The 24,493-nt window shown below is 39.9% G+C and overlaps 1 protein-coding gene across 1 annotated transcript in view; it reads left to right on the forward strand.

The window, feature by feature from the left end:
- uvrag (UV radiation resistance associated gene) overlaps positions 1 to 24,493 on the forward strand; it is a 47,955-nt gene that overhangs the window by 11,400 nt on the left and 12,062 nt on the right. Inside the window, exons 7-8 of the mRNA XM_007558007.2 lie at positions 11,229 to 11,334; positions 17,965 to 18,091. Coding sequence (XP_007558069.1) covers positions 11,229 to 11,334; positions 17,965 to 18,091 — 233 coding nt within the window. The remainder of the gene's footprint in view (positions 1 to 11,228; positions 11,335 to 17,964; positions 18,092 to 24,493) is intronic.

Here is a 24,493-nt window from a genome sequence, read left to right on the forward strand (position 1 = left end):
TAGGCCTCAAAGATCAGAGAAAAAAAAAAAAAAAGAAAAAAGAACAAACAACAAAAAATCAAAAGCTGCACATGATCTTCCCAAAGAAGACAAAGTTAATATTTAAAGTGGAAATAAAATTCTCTAGTGCTTTCTTGAAACGACGCCCTTAATTCAAATAAAGTTACATCCTGAGGAGTTGTCAGAAGTGCAAAAGAAGAATCCTACATTGCTCGGTCATGTTAACATGATTCAAAAAAGGGTTTTACCAAAGACGAGGCAAATTTTAGCATCACTCATGCTTTCATCTTGCAGGTTTGGCTTTCAGGAAACTTTGTGAAACAGGAAGTTAAATTGGAAGGGGGCAAAATTCTGCTGAGTTACAGTGATTGGTCGGAAAAGGAGGAAATACAGAAAACATTAAGATGATTGGTCAGATTTAATGAATAGTTGCAATGACTGGTGAAAATGGCAAGTCGGAGCAGATTTGCATTAATAGTTGTGATTGCAGCTTCTGCAACCTTTACAAACCAAAGAGCCGTTTTTGTCCTCAGTCCAGCTAAATAAAACTTCAGAGCCACAGATCGATCTGTTATAGGAAATTTGTGGTCATATTTTAAGAAACTCCACTTGATTTCTGGTTTTACGTTTTGAAACAAAGAAATCATAAAACGTTAATAAAAAAAATAAGATTCTTCTATGGGAAGTGTATTTTTCTGGAAAATAATCTAAAAAAAACAACAACCAAGTATTTAGTTGCCAAATGCACTGATGAGGAAAAAATAAATAAATACTACTTCCACTTGTCATTCTGATTTAGAAATGTATTCCATGCAAAAAAGCTCTAACGAGTCTGTCTAAAAAAATAAAGTAAAATAAAAATATTTAAGTTTGTTACAGCTAAATTATTTTAAAAGCATTGTCGCTTCCGCATGTTTTTTGTTTTGTTTTTTTTTTTTTTGCCAAATTATTAGAAGACATCAGGCACACTTTTAATTTAAATGGAATACATGATCCAATTTCCGCATTGTGCGACTTTAAACAAAGAATCTACTAAAGGCGTTTTCTTCTTTTGGGTAAAGCTGGATCCTTTATCTGTTTGCTCTTCTCATTTGAAGCCACTGAACTTTCTTCCTGTAGCTCTACTTTTTGTATGTTAGAATATTTCCACCCACCAGATGGCGCCATATGGACAGCTAACAATAGCAAGCTCCGATGAATGAAACTGTCTCATCTTTAACCTGATATGAGATGACAGGGCCTGCAATTTACATCATGTTTACTGGGCAAAACGGGGAGGAAAAAATGTCAGATTTTAACCACCTTATGCGTATCCTGGCACCAAAAACGGGGTGGAGGTATTTAGAAAACGTTACCTTAAAGCCACCTCTGTACACCGCAGAGACAAGTTGCTGCTTACGAGAAGGGGGAACCCTGTTTCTGTCGTTAAGGACGCGAGCCAAAAGGAAATCCTAGGATTTGTTGACAAACACAGGTTTGTTGCTCCACAGCTATATTTAAACGTGGTAACATGTAAATGCTACCTTCTTAATTCCCAAGGGCTTCCTCCCCCTTCCCCCCCCTTCAAGGGAAACCCTCTGTTAGCCCGAGTCCGATCTTATAACAGCATAATCACATCCAGTTTGCCCATGGAAATGTATATCTGGATGGTTTTATTTAGACACTCGTAAAATAGGATCAGGATCCTGTCATTAGGAGAGCTGTGACATTTCCACTAACATTTTCCCTCTTTGGGGGGGAGTCGGATATGCATCACAGAACTTTATAGTATCGAGGAAAAAAGGAATTATGCCAAAGCCTGGTGAACCTTCGCAGCGCTCCTTTATTACTGAAGTGGTCACGGTTTATGTTTATATCAGCCGAGACCGTTGCCTCCAGAGGAGCTCACAGAAGAGGAGAAGAAAAAAAAAATCCCAGTTTGAGTCATAACTTCTCTGACCTGTGCTCTTAAGTTTTCTATTATTACAGCCTTCATCCACATCCTCTTCCTTGTATCCATGCCCTGTGGGACTCTACAGAGTTTAACGCGCTCACACAGAACTCCCTCTGCCTGCTGCTCCTCACACTCCCCTCCGCTAAACCCACCCCGTCACAGGTTTCTCTTGGCTTAATGTATTCTTGTACACATGGGCTTTGATTATGTACAGTAGAATGATTAATTAGATGTTGTACACTCCAGCAGGGACTCACCTCCGACCCCGTCGCCTGAGATGCAAAACTGTAGGTTTTAAGTTTCTGACCCTCATTTTTCAAACGGCATTAACCTTCCGTACGCTGATGTGCTGCTTGTGGATACATGCGGAGTTTTCTGGAAGTATTCAGACTCTTGGAAATTATTTTTCACACATTTTCACGCTGCAACTACAAACTTTAAAGGGGCAGTCTTATGTAAAATATATATATATTTTTTTTAGCTTTACATGGTGTTATGTTATTCCCTCATCAAAAACATACCTGGAGTGTTGCCTTGATTCTCTCATGCATGTTTGAGCAATTCTTGAATCTCCCGCGGCAACATGCTTGGTGGCGGCACATTCGAGGACTCTGCAATTTCTAAGCTTTCAAGCGACTCCCATATTCAGCTCCTTCAGACTAGCCAGCAGAAGTTAGCAGACAACCAGTGAAACTGCTGAGCTCGTTATGCAAGCTTTGCATTGCTAAAGGGTGAATAGATGTGTAATGTTGTGATGACTTCCTGAAGGTGGGGTGTTGGAAAGGGCAGGAGTTTTTTTCTTTTTTTAAAGAGACAGAGGCTCAATTTCAAGGTGTGATATTACAAAACATATTAAAAGATTCTCAGTTGAATTTAGGTCTAGGCTTTGACTGGTCCACACTAGGAAAAATATACATTGGTTTTAATTTGGGGTGCAACAGCAAGTCATCCGGTTAATAAATTGGCCTCTGTTTTCTTAGTGTGTGGTGATCGATTATTGGCCGATACTTACTTGGGAAACCGACGTTATTTGCCTCCACAAACGTCTGAAATACGGTCAACAATAGTTCCCCACTTTGGCCAACTTGGCAACTGTGTCGCTATAATTAGACGAATTAAGCTGTATTGGGCAAAAATCCAATACATAATCTGTAGATTAGGCTCTTATTGGTGATCGGCCAGGAAACTGCAATCAGTGCAATTGTTAAAATGCGATTTTTATGAGGATAAAAAAAATTCAACTACGACTTGTTTTTCTCTACCACAATTGTTCTGTCATATTAAGTAGATTGAAGTTTTGTGGTTGTGAAGTGATAAAATGTGAATTATGCTCCACATTACTTTCCACTTGATGTGTGATGTGGGTGGGATTCAACTATTCCTTGAAGTGGGATGAAGAATTATGTGAACATCTGACAATATATATATATCTTTCCCCCTCATCCACACTGCCTGTATCTTTCTCAAACCCTCTGAGAACAGTGGCGTTTTTCCGCCTTGACAACTTCATCGTCAGATTTGGCTCCGTGTCCAAGAGCAAATACATCTTTCTCAGAACTGACCGTTAACAGAGAACATTATAAGCCCACTTCAGCGAAAAAGAAAAATGTCAGTCATTTGTCAGCGGACTCGGCCCGCTTTTCAGCGTGTCAACTTGTTGACATCCTTCGCTCGCGTGAATAAACGCGGCGATGTGGGCTCGCGAGCACAACTCGTCTCAGATGGCGAGATGAAGAGGAGAGCGTCCGTATCATCAATCAGCCGGCTTTTTGTCTCCCTCGCACAGGCTGAGGTGAAGGGCAGACTGCGTCCTACGCAGAGACGGGCCCCTGTGTGGGTAGAGTGAAAAAAACCCCAAAGTAGACGGTGACGAAGATGATCCAGCTGCTCAACAAAGCACTTCTTCCCTCCCCCTCCCTTTTAGCATCGCTTGATGTTCCACAGTAAGAGAGGGAGGGCTGGTGAAAGACATTATTGGCCCACATCATCCAGCTGCATATTTGACTGGCTGAATATTAACAAGGCGGCTTGACAGTTGGGAACTGTTTCAGCTTAAAACATCTCAGACGTCGTCGTCTGCCTGCGTTAATGGCAGACTAAAGTGCCTTTCGAGTGGAAATCCTTGAGTGATACTCACAGCTCTTTGAAGGTTAAGTGTTATGTACTCACTCTGAGACACTGAGTAGTCTTTCGAATGACAACAAAACCCGTGTGCATGCTCTGTATTAAAACACCGGCTCCGGGGACACATGGGAAACATCATTCTTGAGGTACAACTTATACGGATCAGTGCAGTGCCTCAAACTCCTGGACCCGTACAGGGGGAGAGACTTTCTTTTCTTCTCCTGTGATTAAATCCACATGCACTCTGTGCTGCCCCACTCGCTATCCACCGTCTGAAGTATGCATTTATGTACAGTATGTGTCCACAGAAGCAGTGTGCAGTAATGACGATGCGCTATGGGAGGTCCCGTGCCTCCCGGGACTGATGAAGGGATAATGTTTTCCTTCACACAGGACCGCTCGTCTGCTTGGATGGATGATCGGCGCTGTGGGATGCTGTTAAGGTTCTCCCTTAATAGGGCAGCTGGATCTGAGTCTGTGGATGACCGTAGGGGTCTCAGCAGGCACCAAGCTGACTGGATGAGCTTAAAACTGTTGCAGCAATTTGGAGATTCCCGTTTTCATTTCAGAAGACTTCCGAAATAAACTTCCGAGATCACACATTTAGTCATGTGGTCGTCTGTGTTTTACTCCTAAAACGACCTGAATGCAAAACGTCTTTGACAGTTACATTTTTTCTTCAATATTTATTTTTTTTTTTTTACATGCAGCTAGTGACATAATTACTGCTTTGGAATAAAACAAATCATGTCCTGCGAATTCGTAGATTTGTCTAAGCTATTATTGTGTAAGATGATGGCCTTCACTTACCAAGTCTGCCAGACCTTGTAGTGTATTGAATTGGGATGGTAGTTGTGTCTATAGCCGATTGCAAATCTGCAGCTTTACAGATAAAAAGTGCTCCTCAAGGATGAGTGTTGGGAGCCATTTTTTTCCTTCTTTTTTTTTCTGGTTGGTTTGGATGCAACAGTCAACTTTATATAGGGTGATGGGTGTTTCCCTGGAAGAACAAACAATTAAAATAAAACAGGAAAAAACACCCGATGCATCATAAAGTTTAATAAAGCATGAAAATATGAGACATAATCACATCAGAGTGAAAAACCATGAAAAAGACAAATGTTGGGTTACAAATATAGATGATTTATTATTTTTTAAGACATCCAGATTAGGTGTCTTTAAATGATGTTTGATTAATGTAACTTTCAAGGTCTGGGGAAAATTGAAGAGTCTTGTTTAATACTTGAGGTGCAACACGGCTCAGGACTTTTTTGAGCAATTTATGGAAACGGCATCAAGGCAGCAAGTGTTTAGTTTCATTTTTTTTCTTTGCAATTTTTAGATATTTGAAACAATTTATACAGTGTCTGTGTGTGTCACACACACACACACACACAAGTCAGTGTGTGTGTGATTACTGACACACAAATCAGTAATCAAATCAGTAATCTATAATTTCTGTATTTTATTGTTTGGTGTTATAGTGATTTATTTTAAGGATTAGGTTTGTCCAATCCTTGTATTTATGTGACATTTTTGCTGTTCATCTTGACCATGAGTCAGTGGTAGAGAAGGACGTTTATCATGATCATTTCTTATCAAGATCAGAGTTTTGATTTCTTGTTTTCACAATAAATTCCAATTAGTAATGTTTAACTTCCACCCAAACTGCACGTTGTCAGAATTACTAGAGTATCGATACATTTCAATAAATTTGAAAATATGATTAAATGCAGTTACTGTGTTCAGTTCTGTTGTCCTAAAGAACCGTATTATCAATAGGAATGATTTTCATGATCAGTGTCAGGCTTTGTTTGCTGTGTCATGCAATCACAACCTTACAGTTACCTAAAAAAGAAATATTAAGAAGCTCTTACCACGACTTTTATAGTCATCACAACAGTACTGCAAATTATCTTGATCAAACTCTAAGTGCATATCACTCACTCCTACTCACTGGCAGAAGATAAGTTGCACCTGAGTCTTAATGGTTTAATATTACGTTAAAAAAAACTGACAGTAACTTTGATCAACTATTCGGTATGTTTTGAATGTAGAAGATTTCCATACACTGCTCATCATGCATTCTTATAATTATCTTGAATTGCCTCAGTGATTGAACCCTTTCTGACCCTTTCGAGACTTGACTTGGTTTCTTCTGAGTCTCTTCTTCTGAAGTTTGCGTCTTTGTTGTTCTGTAAACATGGCTTTTAGCAAGTTAGGGGAGCCCAAGCCGTCAGCCTGGAGGAACGCCAAAGGCCTGTCAAAGAAACGCCTCTCCAGCCATCTTATCTTCCATTCCGTGTAGATGGAGACAATGGTGAGGTGATGTGGTTAAATGTGTTGACATTCTTCTGTGATGGGATTTAAGATGGAATTCAGAAGTGTTGTTGGATTTGATTAGGTGTTGTTTTGTTCCCGGTTGAGATGTTAAGGTGGGCGTTGCTTTGTTGTTTTGAATTGGTTAATCGGTGGCCCTGTTCACCCACGACTGTTTGGACGGTGGTGGCCTGAAATTAATTCGCGGGAGTCAACAGTGTGTAGAGTTTTCTACTTTTGAAGAGGATGCTTTGAGAAACATGCAGGGCAGGAATTGGTAAAAGTTAGGATAAGAGCACGTTTCTTCATGAGCAATAATATCCTTGTGTATTGAAAAAGCTATTATGTGACTCTAAATTTTAATGGATTTTATGGAACATAAAGCCCTGCCACATGCTTAAATGCTTGAATAGTGTAAGTCAACTGTTGCTGTGTTTCCATTGACCACATCGCTGCGCAATTTGTCATTTTGAAAATAAATTTGTTTAATGGAAAAAAAAAATTGATTAAAAAGTTGAGATTTCCATGTATTTTTTTGGCTGCATCAAAATTGATTTATTTTACAAACGATGAAATGGAAACATTTTTCACATTATGAGTCACATAATCAACAACCGGATGTTACTTCTGGCAGAAACCACAAAGAAAACGACGACATCAAGTGGTGGTATTTTTTAATCTCATCATGTGAACAAGCTTGTTCACGTGTGATTTTAATTGTTTACTTAATGTGAACACTGAAATCCAAAATGTTTTTTCGACATTAGTGGAACATTGTCAAAGTTTTGCACACATTTGTCATGGAAAGGCAGTTTGTGTCAGGAAGTGGGATATTACTTTTCATGGGTTTTTTTTCTCCATTTTTCTTTTAAATAATCTACTGACCGTCCTGGAATCTAATTTCAATACTCCAGATAGATCAGAAAGTAGGTCATGCTGCCAGTGTCATTTTGAGGTTAAACATATGTCATAACAAGTTCTGAATATTCATCAGTGCAGAGTGGGTTTGTCACGATACTAAGAACTATACTCTATAATTTGATACCATGACAACATTTTTTCAGGCACATTTTTTTTTCATACTTTAGGGCAAAAAAATTCTACTTCACCCAACATAGTACTTGCAGAACTATCCTCTATCCTCAAATGGACCAGGGGCCATTATTACTATTAAATATTATGAGAAAATAAAAAAAAAAGTTCTCTTTCTCTCTGTCCTTTTAATCTTCAGAGTTTTTCTTCTCACACCATTTTCTCTTGTTAATCTTTTCAAGCCAGAGGACACATTTATATTTTCATCCTCCTTCCCGGTCCTGATTTTCCAAACCACAGGTGCTGGACCATAACCTGGAAACCCTCACAAATATATGTTAAACAAACCATCTTGACCGAACAGGTCTTTTTTTTTTTTTCTTGTTATTGATAATTGGTACCGTTTGTTATTCAAATGCTTATTTTACAATATCTTAAAAGCCAGAACAACAATTTTAATGTTGCTTTTTTGCAAGCAAAATTAGGACATTTTAGAAGTAGAACTTCATTGTTGCAGTAACTCGTTCCTTGATGAAAGGATTGAATAAAGTTGTTTGATGTGTATCAGGAATCAAAAGGTTGAACCATAGCCATAGCGTCCTGATGATCTGTGGCACAGCTGCAGCGTGCCTCCCTGCAAAGGAAAAGTTGTGAAGGCTCATGAATTAGCATCTTCTGTACAATACCCCTACTGCAAAGGGCTTTCCCTCTGTGGGTGCTCAGTTCCCTGCACCGGTCTTCATGCTGGATAGCAATGGGCCGGCGTTAGGCCAAGACCTGGAGGGGTGGGGGGAACTAAGAGGGCGGACATGCGTGAAAAGTGGAGGATAGATAACAACCTTAACCTGAAGGAATGGGGCCATATCTGATTCTCTTGTCACAATCACCCAAACAAACGAAGCTGTCAAAGCAGATCCACTTCGATATGCCGAGGATCTACCTCTGCATGCTATCACCGTCACTTCAAGCAGATTTAAAACGTGGGTTGAAAATCTACAGTGATTTTTGTTTGTTTTTCTTGAAGAACAACTTCAGCCTGGGTTGAATTGTCATTCAAGTAATCTTTTTGCTAGGTTGGTTGCCAGTGCGGGGCAATAATATCCAGAGATTACTCTGTGAATTTCATAACAACAAATCCCCCCAGGATTAGTAAAATGACCCAGCTACATTGTGGGCTCATTTAAAGAAAGAGCCTCTTAAACTAAATCCACTCGAGGGGAAAATTCTTGTGCGCTGAAAGTAAGGACGTACCGAGAGAGAGGCCTCTCATCCCCCTGATGGCCAGACCACAAGCCTTGCCTGTAATTCAGTTTCCAGTGTGAAGGTTTTGTCTTTAGTATCCACTTCAAAACGGATATTAAAATTTATGGTTAAAAATGACACAACCCATTATCATCTTATTCTTTGATATAGAAATCTGACTTTAGTTTTCTTGCTTTCGGGCAAAAAGATGACCGACGTTGTTTCTGTTTGCTAAATGCCACGGAATACATTTGATTTTTAAAAATTTTAACCTTCAAATTTTGATGTTTGCAGACAATTCCTTGGCATCTGTTAGAATCGACCTTTGAACTGTATGGCTTCGGTCAAATGTTTTGGGTTTCCTCCCAAAAGCCTCTCGCAGCACTTTGCTGGAGTTCTGCCCCGGTCCTTTTGAAAGAACTCGTGTAACTGAGTCAAGTTTTGTAGGCCGGCTCGATCACACACGCCTTTTCAAATCTAACCAGAAATATTTTCAATATTTGAGACTCCGATCAGGGCTTTGTGATGCCCCTTTCAAAACACTGACTTTGTTATTCTCAGCCTCTTTGAAAATGATGTTTTGGGTCATTGCCCATTTTCGAAGCTTTAATTTCCTGGTTGATTGCTTGAGTTGTTCCTTCGGTTTCCTGCATATTTTTCCATTGTGATGCCGTCTGTTTTATGAAATACACCAGTTCTTCTCTCAGAAAAATGACCAGTAACATCTGTCATCATAAAGCTACTTCAAATCTGGGATGTTGTCGGACTTACAAGCTTCAACCTTTCTTCAATTCATTTAGTAGAAATGGATTTCTACATTGGTCGGTGTTACCAAATGCTGTAATGTCAGTTCCGTTAGACCCCAGGGCATGTCCCCAAAATATAGACCATGTCACTGAGTGTTTTTGCAAAGTGTCACATGGCTTTTTATGTTCCATTTTGCATTATGAATTTTTACTCACTGAGCCACCCTTTAGTTTACATCAGTACAAGACTCATTTCACTTTGTGTCGTGACTCTCCCTTACCAGTTTTTGGCATCATCTTCTCAAAATCTTTTGTTCTGGTGTAATATTTTGCATCAAACAATTATGGAGATCCATGGTTCTCTTTCTGATATGTTGGGTAATTTATTAAGATTGTTTCATGGGGAAGGAGTGAATTGTCTGACATCTAAAGTTGCTTAAAAATGGGTCAACATTTGTGGTTTTGATCTGACAAAATGTGAGGAAGTTCAAGTGATCAGAATTCCTTTACAAGACACTGTAAGTATCATCTGTAGACTAAAGGTGCATTCACATCTGCCATGCTTAGTCTGCTTTAATCAAACTCTAGTCCGTTTGTCTCGACTCTCCGGCTCGTTAAGGGAGGTGAGAATATGCAATCAAACTCTGATCCAGATGAAAGAAGCTGACTCTTTTAAGAGATGAAAAAAAAAAGAACCCTAATTCGGCACATCTGTTTTTCTGTCCCGAGGTTCTGCTTTATGCACAGTATCAGCACCTGCTGAACTGCAATAAAATATATCCAGCCATAATTGCTATATCACTGGTTTCTGTTTGTCATGTGATCCGTTCACCATATTTGAAGTGTTGGCACTTCTACTTGGAAACTTTACATATAGACAGTTTCGTGGCGAAAACCTGTTTTTGGTTTGTTGTTATTGGCGCCTCCAGCAACCACAAGAAAAAGGAAGTGTGCAGTAGTAAAAACAAAAGAACTGCCACCATCTCTGTGCAGCGCCATATGGATAGCACTGACACATCCACTTGGAATGAGGTCATCTAACTTCAGCCTGACACTTTTATTGATACTTGTCAGTTTCCCTTTCTCAGTTTCTGCTCTTCAGCTCATTCCCACCATGGGAGAATTTTGCCTCTTGATGAGTTCGGTCCCACGGGTTTTGCTGAGCGGGCTTCGTCTCTACTTTGATGGCCTTTGGATCTGAAGCAAGCATTCTGAAACGTTAGCTCCTTGTGATTGATGGTTATAATAATGTGTTTGCCTGTCATTTGTGTACTGATGTTGCAGTTTCCTATTCCAGTGATGACAGCGACATGGAATTTGGAAATCGCTGTGGCTTTAGCTAATTAGGGGTTTGTCTTTGCTTTACCGGGACTGATGGGTTTAGGCCTGCTGGACAGTGTTTAGGCTGAAGGAAGGCCAGATCTGTGGTGATTGAACGTCGTGGGCATCTGTGCTGCAAGTTGAACTGGTCGATCTGGGATTTGGAGTGAACTCCGTGTTGTTTTTGCTCATTATTTAATGTCAAAACGTTTCATTAACCTCTGCAGGAAAACAAAACAAAAGAAACAAAGAGGGATAACAAACACTGCACAATCACGGTTCCTCACATGGGAGCAATCATGGTTCTTACTGTGTCATGTAAACAGTCACAATAAAGATCCAAACCGAGCTTGAATTTATTTGCAGTTCTTCTCGTAAATAACAATTTTTATTCACTAATCAGTTTAATGACCTCTTAGCGGTCCTGTTCCAAGTTAGGGGTGTCCTGGTGGTCCAATGTGTTTGAATTATGCTGCTAATGGTGACTTTGTCTTCTGCTTCCCCTCTGGCAGGCTTCACACAGCACAGAGAGCCATCAAGCAGACCCAAGTGACAGTTCAGAGGTCCGGCAAGGAGATTGAGGAAAAACTAAGAACAACTGCGGCTTGCACTGAGCGGGTGAGCCGGTCTTCCAGAACCTTTTAGTCCCCATTAAATACTCAATGTGTGTCAGCAACTTGTTGCCTTAATACAAGTAAATGTGTTTGGATTTGAATATTATGGAAAAGTGACGATATAAAGAGGATTTTTTTTAAATTAAAATTTTGAGAACATGTTCATAAATTTTTGGAATTCCTTGACTTGCCATTACCTTGTTTTGTGTAAGAGCTGACGCATAATAAGAAATAGGAACAGCATTTAAATTATTTTGTGTGAACATTGAGGAACTGGCAATCAGCATGGCTAGAATTACCAAATTAACAGTCCCCATTTAAATGTCTTGGGAATCTAGAGCCTTATCCTCACTTTGAGGTTCCCAAAACGCTACACAATCCAGCCGTCCTGTGAGAGACAGAAGTTTGAAGCGAGGAAACATTAAAAAAAAGAAATTTTGTATTTTGTCCTTTCTTGCTGTGATCTGCTAAAAGAGTTTTTCCGATTCTCACTCACGTGCAATCGGTTAGACATGTCTTTGCTATTTTAATTATTGCTGAGTTTTATTTAAAAACAAACCAATCTTCTAAGGCTCTAGTCAATGCCCTGCGCTGGATTTCAGTGTTGTAAAATTTCCTGATTCAGGGTAGAATGCGCCAACATTATCTTCCTGCCTGTTTAGCACAGTTACATACAGAATCTATTCAACATCTAAGTCAGTTTGCTGCCTCACCGATATGCACCACTGCTGCAGCATTTACACAACTGTGATTCAAATATGGCAGCAGTTGCAGCAGGAATAACATTATTTAATATCATGCAACACCGTTCTAATGCTCCATCTGTGTTAAAGAAGAATCGTCCACTCGAAATTCAAAGTTGAAGGTGAAACTGGCAGCATGGCCTACGTTCTATATAAGTCTTCTAATGATTATTTGGCTCTCTGTGGCTTTCAGAAAGTTGACAACATTAAATGGTTTGAAATCCATCGTCCCTTTTTGGTTTTTCTTTAACCCCAACAGCACAAAGCAGCAGTAGTTGTTGTGATCAACAGCTAGTGATCCATGAAAATCCACCTTTTCCTCAGAGTTTCGCTTTTACCATCAGGGCGGAGATTTGTTTTAAAAAGCAACATACATTTTAAAATGTATTTTCACCTGCTGTTGCCGCCCCTTTTAAATATTTCTTGAGTGTTTTCTCAAGTGTGTCAGTATTTGTGCTTGCATACTTGCATCTATTCTGTGATGTATTTATTGTTAATGAGGATTTTCTCTTCTTGCAGTAACCCATAATGCCCCCTAGGGGCATTATAGAGAACTTGAGCTTAACCTTGGAATGGGTGTAAACAATATTCTTATGGCAGATATAAATTACATGAGCAGATTTGCTTGTTTTCAGTAACATTCATTGTTTTTCACTTCATATGTTTATCAATTTTATCGATGGTTGAAAATGTATATAAAGATTAGCTGCTAATTCAAATATGACATGGGTCAAGCACCAATTAATACTATACTGTGTTTGCTGCGATTAGGAAACTACACCAGCTAGTTTCTCTCATAACAAGCATCAACAGTCTGCCATGACAAGTACTTAGATTTTGTGATTTTTATTTTTTTTACCACCCAAAGTCTGGGATGGAATTGTATGCTAAAGATACAAAGTGAGAGGTCATTATAGCCTCAAGGCAGCTTCACAGTGTTTTCATGGATAAACTACAAAGTGGATAAAGAGTAATATCACACTGCCTGACTGATAAAGCCCTGAATCAGATCCCCTATTTATGTTTCCTCCTCCTGTCATAACCCTGGCTATGATCCACAGAAAAATCAAGAAAACATGTTTAGCATTTTTGGAATTGGCAGCCGCACAGCTGTGAAAACAAAGCACCAAATCCAGCTTTGAATTTACGTAAATTCTGTGCTAAGATTTCTGATCCAGTCCCATGTATTGGCACTGCTGGTAAATGGGTTTTCAAAGCTTTTCTATGAGCAGAATAATTTTAGACGAATACAAATGCTACAATTTGATTTCGGTTCATAAATGTGGGCAAAAATACAAGTAATCATTTCCAAACTCCCAGTGGCACACTTACTGGCGTCTGTATGCATCATGTTTTGTACAGGACAGTATTCACCTGTAAGAATTCAAAGAAAACCTCTGTTGCAAAGAGGAATAAAGGTCAGAGAAACGTGGAGCGAAGAACTTCCCTTTAGCAGGAAGGAACCTCCATCAGAACCTGGGTGATCGCCAAGTTATGCCCGACTTGGTGCTTGAGGGGGGGAGGAACACAAAAAAGCAAACAGAAGAGGCATAGGTACCTTCAGTGCTGGACACCGGCAGCTAATTACAAACAAAGCTGTGCTAACCCTGAAGCACTAATCATAAACATTAGTTTTGCTAACACTAAAGCACTAAACCAACACTGCATTTAGCCACAGCTAATGCTAAGGCGCTAACCTTAATTCGGATTGCATCTGCCCTTGAAGGACTACAACCGAGAACCAATTTAATTTTTACTTTTTTTTTTCACTTTCGAGCTTAAAGAACAACCAAATTAGTATGTTAGAAATTATTTGGATAACTTTAGGGGAGGCTAAGTGCACTAAGATTAAATTATTTTTTTTTAATTTTCATTTTTTCATTTAGCGTTTTTGCTAAATGAAAATTAGCCCTGCTATTAGCGCATCAGACGTACGATTGGGTACTTCTATGTTAAAATAAAGGTGTAAAGAGGTTATAGCAGTGAAAGCATCTTAAGGGGAGAGACAAATCTGCTAGACAGATTAGCTTTGAGCTATAGCTGAATTATCTAAAGGATAAAATCGGTATGCAGTTAATGACGATGCCAGACGCTGAATTTAAAACGTAAAGTATTAACAAAAATAAATAAACTCAATTCAAGTAAGTGATTCTGAAGTGATTGCTGGAGGCACCAATAATAGATTTGGGGATTTTTGTTTCAAAAGTACTGCAATTAAAGATGCATTTAGTTCAAGGCCTTTTAATGCACATCTTTACCACAGTTCTCAATAAATGTGTCAATCACTGCTCTTTATACTTTAACAGTATTTTGCTGGTCATGCCTTTACGTACCCTTTATGCTGAACTGATTTTCGACAGCTGGGGGGGTTTTCATGTCCATCGTTGGAGTCGAATCTGTGAGAATTTATGCGCTGCTGCACATATACTAAAACTTAAAGGGTTTTAGAGCAGCTGTTACAGCTGTTGCTTTCCCTTGTGTTCTTTTGATATACTTCTCTTCTTTTGTGTTCTGTTTCCCAGACCCTCACCTTGACTATGCAAACTGCCCTCCTAGCTTCAGCCTTCCCACAAAAATGTTAAGCCTCCATCCTCTTTGGTACAAAGGATCTCCTACGAAAACCTGTCTCTGATATTTCTTCCATATTAAAACATTCCTCAAGTCTTTTTTCAGTGCCCAAAATCAGCAAATAAATCACACAATCCCTGTCTTCTAGTTCTCTGTTAAAAGCCTTGTAGAGTGGAGTGAGCGGGGCATTGTCGGACTCTTCTGAGGGTTTTTGCCTTTTCAGAGCTTTGTATCAGCCCCATGCACATTATATTGAGCCTGGATCAAGGGAGGGCAAAGTGGCCCTTTCACCCTCTCACCCACACTCTGTCATTAATCTGCTGGGTTCTAACATGCCCCCCACGCTCACTGCTTATTTACTCAGCTGACCCACTGCTGTTTGATGTTCAGTAGGAGGCAGACGGGCCCTGGGATGCACGCACACACACACACACACACACACACACACACACGCACACACACACACACATGCCTGTGACCCGCTTGTCAACTCCCTGCTCAGTGAAAGTGTAGGAGGTTCAAGGTTCGTGCCAAAGCCAGAGGTGGCTAGCATGCGAGTGCCACGGTCGCCAAGCACCCAGGACATGGAGGTTCTATCAGTCGTCTTGCTGTTTTCTCTTCGAGGCCCTCAGCGATTTGCCAGAAGAGTCCATATCTCTGTTCCACCTAGATCCACGCAGCGATCGCTATCTGATTGTTTGCGTGTGTGAGATGTCACAGTCCCGCCTTGCTGGGCGTGCCCTACAGGATCAAAGACGAGCTCGGTCCCTGCTAGGTCCTCCTTCGTCCTGCTTGAACGCTTTTTATCCAACAACTCGTACAACAATTGTTTTTGCTCTTATGAAGGTGCCGGGCGTAACTTTTATTAAAAACAAAAACAAAACAAATATGTTCTTTACATATTTAAGGATAATCTTAAATAGACTGATCTCCTCCGCCTCCTCCCTGAGCTGCTATCGCCATCTGATGCTCAGCTCCCGACCACAAACAGACTAATCAGAACCAGAAGGAAGGTCTTGGCGCTGTCAGTCACCCTCGTGTACTCTATCCTCAATGTGCTAATGGCAGAGAAACAACTCACCCTTGCAGGAAAATCTGTTGTTATTGAAGGTCATGCTAACTAGCCTGAGCATGCTGCAGCATAGCAGACAGTAAAAGGGGTGATGAGAAGTGCCACACAGAGGGTGATTGACAGACCCTCCTCCTGTCTCCTATTTATTTATTTTTGTTTACTTGTCTTCACAGATAATCTGTCATATTGTCATGACATACTGACAGTTCCAACAAATGTGTTATTCATTTTTTTAAGTTGCATACTGCAGCTTTAAATCTTAGTTCTTTTATGGAGCAGTTCTGACTTAATATTTTTCATTTACTGCCAACTGTTGTGTGCGTGTTTGCATGTGGCTGTGTGTGTGTGTGTGTCTGCGTGTGTGTGTGTGTGTGTGTGTTTTCCACATCTGGATCCTTCTGTCCATTCAGCTGTTCCTTTTTAGTTAGTTAGCGCTCTTCAAGACACATGCATAGACACATGAAGGAGGCACACCCTACGGAGAGCACAAGATGTTGACTAATGACTCAGATGCTTGTTCTAGTCAGGGAACATTGTGTGAGAAATGCTAGAGTTCTGTTTGAATGGATTTTATGGCATTTTATTAGACTCCTTCAAAGCTGTCTATTCTTCTTTCCCCTCTTGTACATTAGATATTTCTGCATCCTTCGGCCTCGATACTTCCCTGTGGATAGTTTCCACTTCCTCTGCTGCCACTCCAAACACATTCCTCCAAGTGATGAAACACTGATAGTGCCACCGTCTGCATCAGTTTAAAAACACGCCTCGTGTTTACACCTGCTTGACTTGACATCTCGTCAGGTTGAGGGGAAGCCAGGGAAGCCAAAATAGAAAAGCTTTGGAGCTCTTCACTCATCCTGATTCAAGGTGGAAATTAACAGCTAGATCTTGCTAATCACCAGTGGGTAAATTTGGGAGGATTGTTGAGGATTTTCTAGATGTTATATTTTAACAGAATACTAGAGGGGAAATGTATATCTGCAGTTTTGTCAACTCCTAAGGTTTGCCCGCTGAAAACTTTCTCTTTAAAATGAATATGACAGAAACATTTAGGTTTGCAAAGATGCAATAAGCTCTATAGTGGGAGAGCTTCTCTGGGTGATCTGCCTGCAGTGATGAGGTATAAAGAAGAGCCAGTCAGATGTTCAATTTTAACAATTAAAAAACACTTTTTTTTTTTTGCTACATTTATGTTTTAAAACTAACAATGGTTTGGAATCTTTTGGATGTTTTTGTGCTGCATTTTAGAAAAACAAAAAACAAAAAAAAAAAAAAACCGAGAAGCTCATTTTCTGTATGTCCTGAAATGTATAACTATTGAATTGTACTTTGTTTTTACTATTACTGTATTTATTTGTGATGAGATAATTTCATGACATTAGGAAGAGTCATATCAGGTAATTAATCAATTAGGGGTGCTCCAATTTATCGATGATCGGCCGATTTTATCCACCAATCTTATCTAACCTGGCAAAGTCTAAAAATCAACCTCTGTCCTCTAATCTTCCGTGAGAAAGGTCTGATTGATAGACATACCCATCAGGACGTTTACAGTTAGCAGTAGTCACCCCACTGTTGACCGTTCAGCAACTTTCCTGCTATATTGAACAACATTTTGGCCAAATTTGAAATTGGCATGTAATGCTTTTTAAAAGATCGGTAATCGGCCAGAAAACTGCAGTTGATCGGCCAGTCAATCGGTGCACCCCTAACTTTCAGGTTAGTTCAGATTAAATTGTATTCAGCTTGAAATCAGTCACTATACTCAAAACACGAATTCTCACATGTCTTTCCAAAATCAAAGCTTGACCTCAGGCCTCAAACACTCGCCTCTTATCAGCTGTTTGAATATCAAAAGCCAGAACTTAGCACCACTTGACTTGCAGCCAGGCTTTCCCACGATGGGGGCTCATTACTGACAGGTTTCACCATGCTGATCTCAGAGCTCAGTGAGGTGTTTTCAAGAGTCAGATCACTCTCTCTTTTTTTTTCTTTTTTCCCCCTCCTCTGTCATTAGTTGTTGACACTGGATTTTATGTCATTAAACAAAGGCCTCGTCTTTGAGGACAGGTATTAAGTCAGCGAGACGTGGGATAAGGCAACAAAAACAGAGCGTGTTTCTGGAAAACCTTTTAGGAATTTTAGGATTTCTACGAAACGCAATAAACTTCACACCTTGCTATGGCCACATGACAGACGTTTTCACTCAAAGTCTTTCTTTGTGTGTTCTCTGTTTGTTGTCTTTGTGCAGAAGAAGGAGCGGGAGTGCATGCAGCTGCGCATAGCTGTGCTCTGCAGCGAGCTGCAGCGGCAGAAGAAGGCGCTTGGCAGGGAAATAGACGTTCGGCAGAAGGAGAGCGCACATCTACAGAAGAAAGGTAAATCGAATTGGAGGAGACCAGGACCACATTGTATTCAGTTCAGTTTTAAAACGGAGCGCAAGGTTACAGGAGCAAAGACTTTAACTATGTAAATGTATAATAAATCCCCCAAATATTAGCAACTTCAGCTCTGAATCTACCAGCTGGGTTTCTGGTGAACTCGCACACGTTTTTCCATTTCTCATTCTGCTAGGCAATACGAAATCCCAGCGCATCATTTCACTTTTTCCCCTGCAACAACGGCTTACCCAGCTTTGCGAACCATCCATTGGTGCGCTCGCTGTGTTTGCTGTTTTAACCCCATGACACTGCTAAAGCTAAGACAGACACACAAGTAGTGGAAGAAATGAAAAGAGCTTCTGCAACTCATTTACTTGCCTCAAGTGGTGTTGTATTACTCAAATGCTTAATACACTTGTGTAAGACGACTTATTATTATGGTAAAAACATGTGCAACTAATTCCAACCTAAGCCCCCATCTTTTTCACTATTTTCCACAAAAGGCCCAGCAGCAGCTACTGAAGAGGACAAGAAAAGGGGAAAATGGAACGTAGTTTGGATGTAAAGATTTCTTTTCTTCATAATTAATGTAATAATAATAATAATAATAATAATAATAATAAAAGAATCTAGTCCCTATAGTTTTTCAAATCAGGCGAACTTTACTTGCGTCGATATTCTTTTCACTCGAGCTTTTTCACATTGTTTTACATTCCTTTTTAATAGCTTTAATTTTAATTGTAATTTTAACTTTAATACAGTCTATTGACATTTAAAGTCGGAGACCAACAATAGCTGCGTTTCCATTAACCACAAAAATGCAGAAAAGTCTGGCGCTGTGACCATTTCGTAAAAGCTCCAAAGCTGTTTTTCTTTCTACGTCTTCAAGAAAATGTTGAATGTTGTCAAGTAGGAACTGCGCCTGGAAGGCAGCCCTCGGTACCCCAAGGCGTTTTGCACGGCTGAACGGTTTCTATGGGAGATTAAATGATTTTATCAAACATACATGAAAGAATCAAGGTAACACTCTAGGTATGTTTTCGATGAGGGAATAACATGATGTAAAAGTTTATTTTAAATAATGATCCCCCTTTTCGGTCTACTCCACCCACCTTCAGTTTCTTCACTGAATGGAAAATCAAGCAAAACACTGAAACAAACTCACACATTTTATGTTTCAGCGAGACTTTGGTGCACCAGCTTTATCGTTCTCATGTTGTCTTCCGTCTGCTCTAGATATACAAGAAGCAGTGTGTATATAGTTTTCTGACGGTACATGTCGTCCTCCTCTGATGTCAGATTGCCGTTTGGTCAAAGACCAGAGCAACTTACTGGGCCAACCAGAGCTAATTAGCATGAAGCTCACCTATACAAACGCATGCAGTCACATTAAGGGACAACCTTCAGGCTGATTCAGAGAAAATGTTTCCTTTGTGCTTGAACTTCTTAAAAATGACCCTCTGGCACCACTTTGTCTGCAGCTGAAAGAACTTGCAGCTCTTTCAGAGCCAGTTTATCGACTGGACAGGTGCTAGAAATAGAAAAGGTATTCGGGGATGAATTGGCATCTTGTTGCTGAATAGGACTGTGCTGGATTTCTTTTTGTTGTTGTTTATTCCCCACCTGAAATAGACAAGACAAATGCTATTGAGCAGTGCTGTTTTAGTTCCTTTTTTGGAGTTTGTTGTTTAACTCTTCTAATCATCTCAAATGCATTACCCTGTTTCATGTCTTGGAGAAACATGTTTTTATTATAAAGCTATTAGTTTTGGAGAAAGGTGTTCACAGTGCTTCATGGAGCTGCTGAAGTTGTTTTCATCTGATGTCTTTTGCTTTGGAGACGCTCGATTTTTGTTTAATGTAGTTAAGATTTTGTCTTTAAGTTTAATTTGACTTATTAAAAAGCACAGAAACCAATAAAGCAAAATGACTGAATTGCACAGTCATTTTGCAATTCAGTACTAATTGCAGAAAAGCAATCAGTACTTCTAAAACTGCAACTTTCTATGTTTTTTTTTTTTTTTTTATTTTTTTTATTTTTTAGCAAAATATATAAAAAAAGGTTATTTCAGCTTTCTCATTAGTTTAGTGGCCATCAGTGGAACACAGTGGATAAATGAATAGTAGGTAATTCAGTTTGATGTGATGGTAACATCAGAGTGTGGGAACATGCAGACTGAAGTCCACACTTGTGTCTAAGCAGACCAGAGCGTTCCCAGCACCCAGAGTTCAGTACCTGCTTAACGTGATCCCAGTCAGACTGAGCAGCCAACTGGCAGCACAGAGATGCTCTGCTCACTCAGACACAAACAGGAATGCGCCAGAGAAATTGCACTTTTAAGGCCAGAGTAGAAAGCTGTTCAAAGTTGACCACAACCACATACTCGAGTGTATTTATAGAAATGCTTAGTGAAAGACGGCTGCATAATTGCAAAGTGCGAGTGCACAGGTGCGTAGCTGAAATCTGAAAAAGGTGTGGTGTGAAAATGTTTCCAGCATCTCTGATTTGTGTTTAGCCTCCTTTCACTACGCCATTAGATATGCTGTGAATCCTTGCAACTGTTTACGCCGACTCTCAACCTAGTCAGCTTGGTGTCGCGTACAGAATAGTTTGATGTGAACCCTGTTTCCTGCTGAGCAGTTTACTAACACGCGGTTGTAAAACTGTACCTTCGGGCCAATGTGTTCGGTGGACATTCGCTTTGAGTCTGCAATGAGTATTTGTGGACGTCCACAGAGTGACGTGCGCCCGAGTATGTGGGGAACTCTGTCATGAAACGCGTAAGACATTTTTTTAAGGATTGCTTTTGGCCCGAGTTGCCTTTATTTGACGGAGGGGATTGTGACATCGGGGGAAGACGTTTGAGAAAGTTCAATGAGACTCAAATTTGTGACGGCCTAATGCATGGAGGCATAAGTCCTGCGTTGAGGACTTGGGCTTCCATACATGAGTCGCGCTTTGCCTCTAGGTCACCACTGCTGCTGGTTAAAGCACTCTTGATGTGAATTAAAAGCTATAAAGATAGAGCCAACTGTTCGGGGCCAAAATGTTGCTGACTTGAACTCCAAAGTCTAAATCTCCCTCCTGGCCTTTAGGATGTCTTAAAACTGCCAAATCCAAGAAAGCCCAATTTGCAGCTAGCATAATTTCAGGGATCTGTTGCTAATGTCTTGGTGTGTTGCCACATAACACCACAAAGTCTTACGGAGACCCTATTTTTAAAGCTTTGTTGGTGAACTCTGTGCTCCTACTCAATATTAAGCAGGTGGTTTTAATATTAGGGCTATTAGGTGTTTGTGTTGATTGGATTAGTAGCATATGTTTAATGTATAGGATATTTTACACATTCCAGTGTTTGTTGGATCCAGCAAACCTCAAAAGGGTTATTGACAGTTTACCAGTGTGTGTACACACACTGCTATGCAGTACGTCCTCTTAGCGGTTGCCGTGACAACTACTAATCTCTAGTTGGTTTTTTACTCCTCTGTCCTCGCTGTTCTGCTTTTCATCTGTACCTGGTCACGTGGTCTCGCTGCCTCTCTCACTCTCATATGGTCCTGTAACAGATCGCCTTTGTCAGCCATTTTTCTCCGACAAAACTAATAGTTTAGATCATTCTGACAAAGATGGAGGCACAACAGGTGTGGGTTTGCGCTAGTATATGACGTTGAGAGGAAAATGTCCACCTTTTCCCTACAGTAATTATTAGAATGTCACTATAGTATCCGTCTGAATCATCCTGACGACAGAATCCAATCCAGTTGTATTTATAAATCACTTACACGACAATGGAAAATACTTTAAAGAGCAACAGGGACGACGAGTAGCTGTAGCACCGTTTCAGCTACAGTTATGGGTGAGATTACACTAAAAATGTGAAAAAAGCTCACACAATAACTCTACTTTAGGTTTTCCACATACCCTAGAATTGGCAGGGTGTGGGTACCACCACCACGGACTTTTCCTCCTCCTCTTAAAGCTGCAAGCTAACAGTAAAAGCAGTTATTTCCCCAGTCAGAGAGGAATCCCTTTGGCTCTGCTGAGGTCACGCTCTTGTCACAATTTCCTCCTGTCTATTTTCCAGCTCTCCATCGCAAGCGGGCGACATAAATCAGGCCTGTGAGCAGCATTTATTGTACTTAGCAGCGGTGGTTATTCTCACGGTCTGCAGCGCTGCAGCTAGGTTTCCTGACCAATAAATGTCAGTAATTGACTTTCCTAAGTGAAGAACAGAATTTGGCGAAAGTATTTTGTGGCGTGGTATGTGTCACCTCAGACAGAAGGTCTCATATTGAAGCCATCACCATCAGAGCTCCTTTTGCAGAAGCTCGGTTTTACGCGTAGACTTTTACCAGCTGGCTGTCAGAAAAGCGTCGACAATAATACTCTGCTTATTGGCTCAATGCTTCACTTACTTATGCTTCTTTTTTAAATTTTCCCCCAGTCACCCTAATCTGCATGTTAAAATGTTAGTCATAAAATAGCAGAACTGGTGACCCTGTCCTTATAAATAAATCGGTCATTTATTGCAGCACCTAAATCTTACACTAAAGTAAAATTCCATGTTAGGAAATAATTGTTTTATACGATTTCTATTACTAAAATGTCTACTACAGGTACGCCTAAGCTGCATCCCTTAAGAATAAATTTAACTAAAGCGTTAGTGTCTGGGAGCCGCTGATTAATATTCAATGACTTTGTGTTTCTGATATATAAATGTAATGCGTCACAGAAGACGACTTATTTTGTTTTATTTGTCATCTGGGAATGAATTATAATCATATTCTTTAGTTACTTGTGATGAGGCCTGGAGTAATTCTTGTCGAGACCCACTTGATTCATCCTACACTGTAACATCGGGTTCTGGAGTAATCTAATAATTAAAAAGTAGTAAATTCTAGTTTAATAATGTAACAAAGCATCATTAAAATGACATAAATGAACACATTTTGTGATAGTTTCTGCAATAACGTTGCATTTTGCGCTGATTATTACAAAACACAAATGTCTCTCTTTGTATAGAAAAGTCAAAAATCCCTCTGTCTTCATGCTCCAACTTTCTACAATCGGACTGAGCAAAAACAGCAAATTTAGCCTTTTCGTCATTTTATAAACTGAGGAGAAAAGGAGGCTTATGATAACACTAAACTACAGTTTCTCAAATTAAAGATCCCTTTGTGAGATCACGCTACTGCAGTAAAACATGGATTTGTTTTAAGGGTTTGTACCTGTCTTAACCAGGCTGGTGTTGTAACTTTACAAATATGTATCTGAATGCTTACTTCTGTCTTACTCATTTCAGTCAGTGCATTGAGTTAATCTCCACTTGTGTCAAATACAAACACATTTTAAAATTCAGTCATTGACATTGGGGGGTCATTTCCTCATAACATTGCGACACTGCAATGCGATTAGAGGTCACAGATCATTGAAGACCCTCTCATGCTTTGATGCTTTGCAGGAAGTGGACACTAACACTCTGAATAATATCAGATTAATCAGGTTGGAACAATTGGAGTGATTTTTGTTTGTAGTTCGGGGTTTTATCTACCGCTTGTCTTTTTTTTTTTTTTTCTTGGTCAGTCGCCGTTTTTCACAGCTTCTGTGCCAAATAAAACAAGGAAGAATTGTGCCCTAAAGTGTTTAACCTGAGGCTGAAATTTCCACCATTAGGTTACATATAAACATTTTCAGCTGCTCCCTCTTCCCCTGCTTCATAGTTTAGTACAATGCAGTCTTTGTCAGCTTGATATGAGCCTTTATGGCGAAACGGCCAAACTCTGCAGAATGTCTTGAAGAGTTTTATGTGGCTGTGTGGCTTCTCATCCAACTAACAGTGAACAGATTGTCCTCAGATGAGGTAAGAGATCAAGAATTGACAACTATCCTGCTGCAGTCATAAGACCAAATCTCCATGAACATAGAAGGCCTTATAAGAATGTATTTTGATCTCTTCTTCAGTTTATTCCATGTTTTGTCACTTTGCACCCACAAATTTATATTTTATGCATCTTAATGGGATTGTGTGAAATGAAGGGAGAATGTTTTTTTTTTTTTTTTTTTTACAAAGAAAAGCAAATCTACATTTGTATTCATTGAGTCAATATTTGGTACAATTTGCTTTTTCTGTAATTACAGCTGTATGTCGTTTGCGATACGTCTTCAACAGCTTTGTATATCCAGAGACTTCAACTCTGTACTTATTCCTCAATGGGAAATGGCTTACGCTCAGTCGGCTTGTATGTAAAACCATGTTGCCTTGTGTTCCTATAGATTGTCATTTGGACGGTGTGGTCAAAGAGGAAGGTTTGCATGGCATGCATGGCAAATTGCAGTTAGGCCACCAAGCTTAATTTTTGATTGGACCATCTACTTCCACATTTGGTGCGTCCTCTACG

The sequence above is a fragment of the Poecilia formosa genome, unplaced genomic scaffold (assembly GCF_000485575.1).
Source record: "Poecilia formosa unplaced genomic scaffold, Poecilia_formosa-5.1.2 Scaffold93, whole genome shotgun sequence".
Classification (NCBI taxonomy): Eukaryota; Metazoa; Chordata; class Actinopteri; order Cyprinodontiformes; family Poeciliidae; genus Poecilia; species Poecilia formosa.